This window comes from Coloeus monedula (assembly GCF_965178545.1).
Source record: "Coloeus monedula genome assembly, chromosome: 2".
NCBI classification, from domain to species: domain Eukaryota; kingdom Metazoa; phylum Chordata; class Aves; order Passeriformes; family Corvidae; genus Coloeus; species Coloeus monedula.
The window spans coordinates 48,659,595-48,670,343 of NC_138782.1; the positions used below are offsets into that span (position 1 = coordinate 48,659,595).

General features: G+C 38.8%; 1 protein-coding gene across 4 annotated transcripts in view; it reads left to right on the forward strand.

Annotated features, from left to right (window-relative positions):
• Window positions 1-4,194, forward strand: part of MTR (5-methyltetrahydrofolate-homocysteine methyltransferase) — a 32,697-nt gene extending 28,503 nt beyond the window's left edge. For all 4 annotated transcript variants that reach the window (XM_082276823.1, XM_082276825.1, XM_082276824.1 and 1 more), the window contains 4 exons: window positions 749-949; window positions 1,672-1,864; window positions 2,596-2,708; window positions 2,841-4,194. In XM_082276823.1, the coding sequence (XP_082132949.1) occupies window positions 749-949; window positions 1,672-1,864; window positions 2,596-2,708; window positions 2,841-2,933 (600 nt within the window). In that variant the 3' untranslated portion in view covers window positions 2,934-4,194. The remainder of the gene's footprint in view (window positions 1-748; window positions 950-1,671; window positions 1,865-2,595; window positions 2,709-2,840) is intronic.
• Window positions 4,195-10,749: the final 6,555 nt, after the last annotated feature.

Sequence of the window (10,749 nt, forward strand, 5' to 3'; positions counted from 1 at the left end):
TGTTGGCCACACTGTTTCTGATACAGGCCAAGGTGCCATTGGCCTGCTTGGCCACCTGGGCACCCTGCTGGTTCGTCTTCAGCTGGGTATTGACCAGCGCCTCCAGGACCTTTTCCTTTGGGCCACTTCCCTTTGCATAAACCTGCTTGAACTTTGTTTAGGATTCAGCTTTTCGGTTGTGATAGATAATGGTTTGTTGGTGTGTGATTAGTAAAAACTGCATCCTGGGCACTGTTTTGTCTGGTTCACTGAGCACATAGTTTGTAGCATAAGAACATCGGAGTGTTTATAAACACAAACCATTCTACCGTGAGAGTTGCTGAAGAATTGTTCAGTTTGCACATCAGCCGTCAGTTTTGTTTACAAATGTGGAATCTATTAGGGGTAGAGATGAAATATTCCTCCTCTTACCCAATGGTTGGCACAAGGGTATTCCTTACTTTGTAGCAATTTGTTTGCAATATAAGTTGTTAAAACTCAGTAACTGTAAATAGAAGCAAAATGTATGTTCAGTGCTGCATCTCTCCTCTTTGGGGTTTAGTTGTCCAAATACCCTCAGAGTAAGAGAGGTGGTTTTCTTCTAATTTAACTATAGGAAAGCTACCATGGCTCAAAGACTACTGAGGTGTTTGTCAGAAGTGCCCTAAGCCCTTTACTCTTAAAAATACTGGTCTTTAGGTTAATAGTGCACTTAATACTAATGTGTTTTAAAATGTTCTGATTTATTGCATTGATTTCATTACTTTAGGCTGAAAAGGACTCTGCCTGCACAGATCCATATTACTGCCTCTCTGACTTCATAGCACCACTGGATTCTGGCATTCGTGACTACTTAGGCCTGTTTGCTGTGGCCTGCTTTGGTGTAGATGATTTATGCAATGAATTTAGGAAACAGGATGATGAATACAACATCATAATGGTGAAGGCACTCGGTGATCGGTTAGCAGAGGTATGAGGTTTTATCATGTGTTTCCTGGCAACTTTTCAGCAAATGTAGAGCCATTTTGAGGCAATGCAAGTGGGGGTAGCTCTAGCTGTGGATTTCAAGCTATAGCAGGGTTTCAGAAATAATAATAATAATAATAATTATTATTATTATATGATGATTATTATTGTTATTATCTGAAGATATTTACTGAAGTGGGAATTTTTTCTGAAGGACAACTAGTGCTGGCAAAATCATGTAAGCTGCAGGAGCAGTTCAGAAAAGCTGTTGCTCACTTTGAGCTAGAGGAAAGGCCCTCTGCTAAAAGGAGCAGCAGCACATGCTCCTAGTATCTGAGCCTAGCATGGAGGCAAGAATGATGTGGCCTTCCATAGCTAGACCTGGGTGAGACACCCAGATAGTCAAGACCTCATGACCTCGGTGCTATAATGATGGGTCACTACCATAGGTTAATGAGCTTTGTCTTTTTGGGCTACTTGTCCACATCTTTACCTCTTTAAAGCAGGACAATCAAAAAACCACTCTCTGTTAATAAGAGAAGTAACTAAGGTACTTGAATTAGCAAAATAAGTGTTGCATATGAATTTTAATTCTTTCAAGTGTCTCACCTATGTTAAGAGCTCTCTTGAAAACGGGAATGCAAGAAGGTGTTTATCATTGTTTGTTTTAATCAAAGAGCTATTGCATCAGTAAAACAGAAAAAAATCTTTTCACTCTATTCCAAGGCATTTGCTGAGGAGCTCCATGAAAGGGTTCGAAGGGAATTCTGGGCTTACAGTAGTAGTGAGCAGCTGGATCTCTCTGGCCTACGCAAAATTAAATATGAGGGAATTCGCCCTGCCCCTGGATATCCCAGCCAGCCTGACCATACAGAAAAACTCACCATGTGGAAACTTGCAAACATTGAGGAGACAACAGGTAACTCTGCTTTACTAAGTTTCTTAAACTGTTTTTATGTGAAGTCAAAACTCCAACAAAAGAACAAATCGGGTGGTGCAGAACTACATAAAATACTGAACTGAAGTACTTCTGGGAATTGCTATCTTCCCCTTTTTATTGCCATTTTTATTTTGCCTCATTCAAGGAAGAATTTGCAAAACACTGCCAGGGCTTATGGTGGAGGAGTTGTGTCCCTAATTAGCAGATTCCATGCCAACAGGGTTTTGCTGCACAGAGAAAATGTCTGGCATCCTTATGGTTGTAAGAAGACATTCCAGATAGAAACAGAATAAAAAACTATTCAGCAGTGTATTTCCTGGTCCACAGGAACCTTAAGATGGTAATTCTTAAAAAGGGATTAATTCCATTTGTTTTCCTCTGATATTTTACATGTCAGATGTTTCACTGCTACTTCCACAATTCCAAAAACACCTTCCCGTGCTTCAAAACCTCATTTGCCAAAATGTCCAAGCTTTTTCCTTCAAACTGCACAGTTACTCTACAGTAATTGTAATGAAAGTCTGCAGTGTGTTTAAAGCTCTGTGGGTTTTCTTAATGGTTAACAAGTGAAAAAAGGGTTTGTTTTTAGTTCATCCAAAAGCATCAAGATTTTTTTGGGTTTGCTCGAAGCTGCCTAACAAAAAAAAAGGTTCTGAATTTGTCCTTATTTTCAGTTCAGAGAATAAGAAAATTCTCATTCTTTTTTCCAGGAATTGGTCTAACAGAATCACTAGCAATGATTCCTGCTTCTGCAGTTTCTGGCCTCTACTTTTCCAGTCCCAATTCCAAATATTTTGCTGTTGGCAAGATATGTAAAGATCAGGTAACTTATACTATCCATTTTAATAGTGTTAGCACATTCAAAATCATCTTATGAGCAGATGTCTCAAAAACTTTGTAAACACTTAAAGCTGGAATTTCAAAATCTTCATCACATTTTGTGGTCCCTTTGCAGATTGAAGATTATGCACTGAGAAAAAATTTGTCTGTGGCAGAGGTGGAGAAGTGGCTAGAACCCATTTTGGGATATGACTGTGAACAACTGTGATATTTGTGGGTGAACTTCTTTTTTTTGATGGTCCATTTGCCAGAAGGATCAAGAAAATTCTTCCCACTGGAAACAGCTTTCTTCCATCCACTCCAATAACTTGTCTGATCGTCTTAAATTAAAGGAACTTAGTATTTCAAATCAGATATGCCTGGTGCCCTTGGCTTGGGACCATGAATGTTTGTTTCTCAGTCACAGCAGCATACTTTTATTTATTTTTATTTTGTGCACAAAGACACTAGCAGAGAAGCTAGGTGTAGGGTGAGATGGGGAAACTGCAAAGCTTTCCTGTTCTGTGGAAGATTTTGAAATCGGGGGCAAGAATTTCTGTCCCATGGCTGTGGATATGCATAGAACACAGTTTGACTTCTGTGATTTTAGTGTGTTTTGGCAAGTCCAGGGACAGAAATATGATGTGATTTTTCTGCAAAGTCACAGAAAGTTTTGTACTGAGTGATCAAGAACAACTGAAGTACAACAGATCTCCTTTCTAAAAATCATCTGCTCTGTGTTTAGTCTTGTGCTTGGGAGCACATGTTGTTCTCAATGGTAGAACTATCAGCATAATAGAGTTTTCTGGAGAAGTATCAGAGATCTGTATTGTGAAGTGGGATGAGCCCATGGAGTTGTCTGCTTCATGCTTCCTCTTTGTTTCAGCAAGTCACAATCTGTCTATTCTGTATAAAGGGTACTGGCACTTCCTACCTTACAGGTAATGTTGTGAGGCTTAATTCATACATAAACAATCATTTGTATGTTGAAATTATGAGAGCAGCATATTTGCTACTATAGACAGCCAGAAAGCTTGGAACTGACTTTTACAAACTTTTTAACCTCCTAGAAAACTGGATTTTAAAAGCAACTAGTGCTGTCATATGTAACAGTTAATATTGTAGACATATTCTTCAGATTTAACTCAGTGTGCTAATTGTTCATAGCTTTCAATAATTTTTGAAAAGTGCCTCAAGTATTATTTAAATACTAATTTAGTAAAATATTATGACAGAAACCCCTCATTTTTTTGGTCTCTAATTGTAAACAAAATATCAATATAATAAGGAAGTTGTTCTTTTAATAGTTTATTGTAATCTATTATTAGCGATGTAATTTTTGTAATGTCTTCATCTGACTTTATGCTAAAAGAATCATCTTGTATCAACAGTTTAATAAAGATGGTGTTATGCTATTAGAATCCTTCAAATGGCAACAATAAAATGTGTGCAATAATCTGAACAGATAATGTCAAAAGTAATTTGTGCTTGTACCATGAACCTGAAATTACAAAAGCTGCTATGGGATTTTTAAAGTAGTTGCATGTGTTCTTAACTGAATCTTTTAGAATGGCTCATCCTTAATGACTTACAAAAATAATTTCTAAATGGACCTCCCCTCCCCCAGCCTCCCTCCGTGTCAGGGACTTGTGACATGTTCTTGCTGAGTAGCTGATTCTTGTAGTGGGAATGGTTTCTCAGTAGAACACTCATTTATACTGCCAAAAATACAGTAAAATATTCTTAATATAAAAGATTATTTGTTTCTGAAACATGTAGCCTGTGAAAATTGAAATCCTCTATGCTTTGTTTTTGGTAATTGCACTTTTGCTAATTAATTTAATGCTTGGAATCTCTCCTCTCCGGCACTCTTCCATATTCTTACGTTTGGAAGCAGAGTGCCTTATTAGTCTGAAAATTTGATTGTGTGAGTGGAGACAAAGTTTGACTTGCTCAGCTTGGTTTGTTTATTGATTTATTTTCCTGAGATCAGTGGCAGCCAGTTCAGTGAGTACAACTGACAGCAGGAGGTTCCCACTGTCTGACAGTGGTGGTGTTACCTGGTGTACAAGCAGAGGCTTTCAAATGGTGTGCACTTGCTTTAGCCCTTCACACATGGCATCACACTCTGAGAAGAATCTTCATGTTTGCCTGCAGAGCTTGTCATTGGGAGAATCTGTTTGGAATAGTTACTCCTTGTTTTTATGCAAATGTTTTTATCAAGGACAATTCCTTTAAAACTTTGTTATTTTAAATTGTCAGTTGATACTTTGGATAAGACAAATTTTCATTCTTCTCTCCAGAACTAAGGTAAATTGCAAAGCAAAAGTGTCTCATGATTGTAGCGGGTAAGGGTATTTTACTTGAAAGACCAATGACTTTAGAATGCATAAAATATTTTTTGCAGTGTTTTTCTAAGTACTGTTAACAAAGGTTCTAGATGTAAGAGATGGTGAAAAATTTAGAATGCTTTGTAAACAACTCTGGTTTAGTTCTTGTGAGTAATTTACTTTGGATACTGATTTTTTTTCTTGTAAGTCAGACCAGCAGCCTGGAGATTAAGTTTTGAGGCACATATATTTTACGACTGCCAGGAGGGAATACTACCCTTAAACCTCCCCTTCATTATCAGGTCTGTTTCAGTGCTGCTTTTACTTCTAGGAAGAATCTAGTGCAGCTTATTTTGTCATGACGGTGCTATCAAGGTCAGGTCATTTCTCTAAAAACCCCCTTAAAACGCACTTTTTTTTCCCCCTGCAAGTATTTGTGCATTTCTGTGAATCTTCTGCTTTCTTGTTCCACAATGTGAAAGTTATACACCCTTTCAGTTAATTTCTGCTTCTTAAAACATAAGTCATATCCAGAACATGAGGGGAGAATAGTGAGAGGCCTTTGAGGGCCGTGCTTTTTAGAAAAGGATTTGTTTACTAGTAACTGTGACTGGGTTTCATAAGTTTCCCTTTTTAAATCTTTTGTCTGGTTTACCAGAGCATGCCTTGAAAAAGTGGATTCAGTGTCTTCAAATGAAGAGCAAGAAAAGAAATAACTTCTTTAATTAGTAGAGGAGGTGGTTTCCTTAGAGAAACAGCAGCACATGTTCTCAGTCGCTGGAGAAATGGATTCCTGTGCCCTCAATTTATCATGGCCTTGTCACAGCAAAGCTTGTTCAGCCCTGCTACAAAGTTGTTTCATTTGATTGTCAGGCTTCTGTAGGTGCCAGTTTTCAAATGAAGATGCACTGTGAACAGAATGCAAACATGTCCACCCTGCTTTCACACAGCATTTCTGAACTGCCCAGCTAAAGGCAGAACTGAAAAACCAGTGGAGTTCGCCCCCATGTTTGTTCTAATAATACCACTGTGGCTGAATATCCTGAGTTTCTGACCATGCCACATGCCTGATATAAATAGCTGTGCAAAGGGGACCTCAGCTGAGATTACCAAACTTGGCGTTTTGGGTTTGTGATTCAACTTCAGCCAGCATGGCAAAACCAAGCTGGTAATTATCCTTGCTGGTCTGAAGCTGCCTGACTGTGGAATGAAAGGCCTCGTTTTCTTCCTCACACCCTAAGACACCAGTGTGTCCTGTGCCTCCAGCTCCTGATCAGGCAAAGGGGAGTGATCCCAGGCCAGGGTGGGTGGTCTCTGCCATTCCTTCCTACAGAAAGAGCATGAAGCAAGTGGAGGCAGTGTGGAAACTCGAACTGAACCCCATATTGGTCCTTAGCTCATGGTCTTTCCTACCCATCTCTCTGTCAAACTGGCCTTCTCTTCCTGCTTTTCTCTCCAGCAGTCCTCCTCCTTAGCTGCACGTCAGGGTTCTCTGTGGGTTCTGGCAAAATGAAACTAGAAGTCTTTTTCAGAAGTTTGTTTTACATGTCTGAACAAGTTACTGTTCCAGAAAGAGAAGATTTTTCACCTGGCAAGCATTGGCAATATTAATAAATGGTGCTCAGAGCTCTGCCTATAGGAGCCTTATACTGTGTATGGTAGTCATTCCTAAAAAACTAAGGAGAATGCTACATGTTGTGTTAAACTATTCCCTGTGTTTTAACTGCGTCTTTAGTTGCATTGTGGTTTTCATCTAGATAGCAAAACCAAAATGGGTATTAATTGCATCCTTTGTCAGTGTGCTGTTTTAAGCTCACAATTAATAATAAGCTGATAATAAAACTAAATAAAGCTAATGTCATTTTCAACTGAAGTGTTTTAGTGGTATGATCTACTAAGAAGTAAAGAATTTATCTGTGCCTTGCTGTTACAACAAATGCTTTTAAAATTCTTTAAGTAGCTGATAAATATTTCATGAAGCAAAATTTATCTTGACTACAAACTCAGGTTACAAAATGCTAATAATTTGATTTGAAAGGCTTTATCACTGCTTTCTAGAAATAGCTGATAAAAATTATTTACAAGACTGGTAAGTCTGCTGCACTGCCTGGAGAAATTTCTGTGCATGTACTACATGTAACAAAGAGTAGTGTGGGATTCACAGAGGGTAGCTTAATTACAGAAGAACAGGCAGTTCTTCAGGGAAGAGCTGGAAGATTAAGAGTTATGGCAAACATAAGTCTCTTAAAACCCAGATATTCACAATGTTAGTAATTGCAGCAAATGAAGATAAAAACGTTTCCCTTACGTATACATCAAAGTATAAGAAATGCAATTTGAGAATAATTTTTAAGGAGCTTTCATAAATCTAATGCATACTTGGGATTGATGAGTTGTATTTGCACGGTTAGAGGTGGGAGAAGGAGGAGGAAATAATAATTAGGTCGTGATCTTGTTCAAGGGTTAAGTAAGAAGCTGTTGAAAAAAAAGTATATCCCATGCATGACACCCTCACCCCCATTTTGAAGTTGTTGGATTCATTACTTGATTGTTTCTGCAAGGATCTTCAGTGACAGTGGCATTCCCTGGCTCTGGAAAAATATTGTGAGAAATGAAAATAAAATAGCCAGTTTTTTTCCACAGTTTTCAAGTGTTAAAACTCTGCATCAGCTCTGTATCTGTTCATAGGTGTCAGTGCAATTTTGACCCAAGAATTCATTCAGTCTAGCAGATAAAATAGCTCTGGGTGTGTAGGTGTAATGGATATTTTTCCCTTAGTCAAGGTGCTGAAAAGATTAGTTTTTCCTCTCTATGAGAGGAACATGCAACCTCTGCTGGATGCTTTGTTCTTACTTTACTCTTTTATATACTTGGTCCGTACTTGTTTCCCTTTCTCCAGCTTCACAATACAGCTGTGGAGATGTGACTGAGAGTTCTCTAATGGCCTGTGAGTACCACGTGTTTGTTTTTTTACTAAAAATACGTATTATTTTTGGGTTTTGTTGAATTTCATCAAGGTTCTTGCCAAAGAGGTTCTTCCCAGGAAATGGACATCTTTATTCCTTTTAATCTGGCAATCAGTTGGAAATCTAGGTTGAGGTTCAGAAGTGGAGTGCAAATATGAGGTCTAAAAAAGGTGCCAGTTCTCTGTGGTTGGTGGACTCCTTCTGCACTTGTGTTCCTGCTGTGACCTTGTGAGAACAAATGTGTTCGTATCTCTCCGTCGATTTGGGCAGTGGTGGGATGGCAAGTAAGGGAGATAAAACACTGCACTGTACAGCCAAAGGACTTATTTAGCAAACTGTTCTTTGGAGAAGCATCAGTACAACGTGTGCTCCTGCCTGGGCAGGGCGTGTTTTCAACTGCTGCCTCAAGCTCGTCTGAACTCAGCTGCTTTTATTTCAGGAAGCTGCTACTCATGAGATCTTCCTGCTTTGCTAAGCACTGCACGAGGCCCTCTTTGCGTGATCGGTCATTTGTAATGGATGGCTTTGCAGTAATTATCTGCTGTTACAGTTTTGGCCTGTTTAATCTTTCTGTAACCAGATAGATGGCTTTCTTCAGAATACTAATACAGAGCAAACAAACACATTGTTTCCCTAAGGCCCATAAGATAAGATTTTACTGTCAACACTTGACCTAACAACTTTAGTCATGTGGTCAAGGGTTTGCAACTTACGAAAGCATTACCTTGTTTGTGCTTTATTTAGGAAATAAATGTAAGCCCTTGGGTTTATTGCTTTTACTTTCTTCCAAGTAGTGTTCCTCACCTGTCAGGGCAGCTAAAGGAATAGAAGTTTTGATTCAGTTGTTATAATATCAGATACACACATATGGTGAGATGTACTAAAGCAAGATGTTCAAAAGTTAACGTGATGTAAGAGTGTACAGGGTACTTACCTGGTATCATCTTGTCTCTAAAGATAAGGATTAGCTGAAGATGCTGTAAGAGAGGAGTCAGCAGTCAGCTAAGCGTATACAGGTATAAGGCTATAAGATTTTAGACTTTCAGGTGTTGGATGAGCAGTATTTCATTAGGCATTATATTGCACGTTTTGCCTCTTTCTGTGTCACCGTCTCCCACAACTGGAACCTGCTACTGCATCCAAATTCCTGGTTGTTCCGCAAGAAGGGTTTGTCATGGATTTTGCTGAAGATTTTTATGTGCATTTGCAGGATTATTTTTCCAAAAGAGTTTAAAGCACCACACTGTAGATAAATGATTCATGTTCTTGAACCGTAAAATACTTGTTTTTCCTCAAAAAGTCCCGAGGTACTGATGCATTTTTTATCACCTGGTGAACAGAATCAAATAGCCTGCATTTCCTCAAAGGTCCAAGTATGCTGGAGGAGGGAGCGAGTATCAGTGAAAGGACTATTCGTGGTACTGTTTTGTTCTGAGTTCTTGATCAACATTATCTGTCTGCTGTCATATTCATTGCTTAAGAGCTGAAGTGAGCTAGAACACCTCTTAGCAGGTTTTCTAGTGCTGATCCAGCTGCTATTAAAGTATTTGGAGAAATTACTACCTCTCCAAAGCATGAGTTTGATCAGTCCTAATGCATTAATCTGGAAAGAATATTTGGTGTTGAGTCCTGTCGAAAATACTTGAGGACTAACAGGATGTGCTGTTAAACCTCCTTCAGTGCTGAGCTTCATTGAAATAGATGGCTGGGACTATGAAAGTAATTTCCCATTCTGAAGCACTTACCTGAGAGAAAGTGCTACCCTATCAAGCTGGGAATAAATGAACTTTCCAGTCCAGTGTGATTAATGATGACTATCCATCTCAGGGATGCTTGAGGGAGATTGCCCAACAGGACCAGCAATGTGGGCATTGATTCTGTTCTGCACTCTGAGTGATGGAAGGTGTTAGGGTGCCTTGGTTCAGCAGGCAAAGATTCGCAAATGCTCCAAAAATGTTTTTTGTGTTTTCAAGCCTCTGATTTGTAAACAAATATTCTTTAATGAGAGTTTGAACTTCACAGTCTTTGATAGTCATGAATATACATTGTGCTAGCTTACATACTGTTGGAGTTTCACTTGGCCATTTTTTAAAGAAGGACTGCCTTTTAGTTAAACTTCCTCCTTAAATATATGTTTCATGTTGCATAATTCTACAAATATCAGAAAATCACAGTACTGTCACATCTTTCATGCTGTTCATGCACACAAAGTGCTGAGCAAGGGCAAGGCAGCTGCTGCAGTATGGTTATTGCTAATCAATCTGAAGAAATTTGAGAATTTTATTGCAGTTTCTCTCCAGAACTGTCAGCATGAAGTATACAAAATCTCTTGCTTTTGTAGCTCAAATGAAGCCTGTAATGATGTGAAATTCTTAGTTATATAAGAGATCTTATCATGTGGTGTCTTGATCTGTCAGTAAAATATGCCTTGATTATAAGTAAACTGAGAGGGATTTTTCATTTCCTTATGGTACTTTTATTGGTTCTATACTTCTGTGGAACTTTGTTTTTTATTCATCATTTTTGCTGCTGCTGCTGCTGCTCCCAGTCTTGCCACTGGAGTTTTCGCTTGGCTTCTAGACCGTTACAATTCTCTTTCACTCGTGTATTTGCCAAGTATCTTGGATGTCTTAATATTTTCGTATCTTCTGTAGGAAATGCCACCATTCGCAAAGAGTCCATGCCTTGCACCCAGCTTTATTTGTTGCTGGGAATCTTTCTAAGCCAACTGCCCACAGAGCTGACTGAG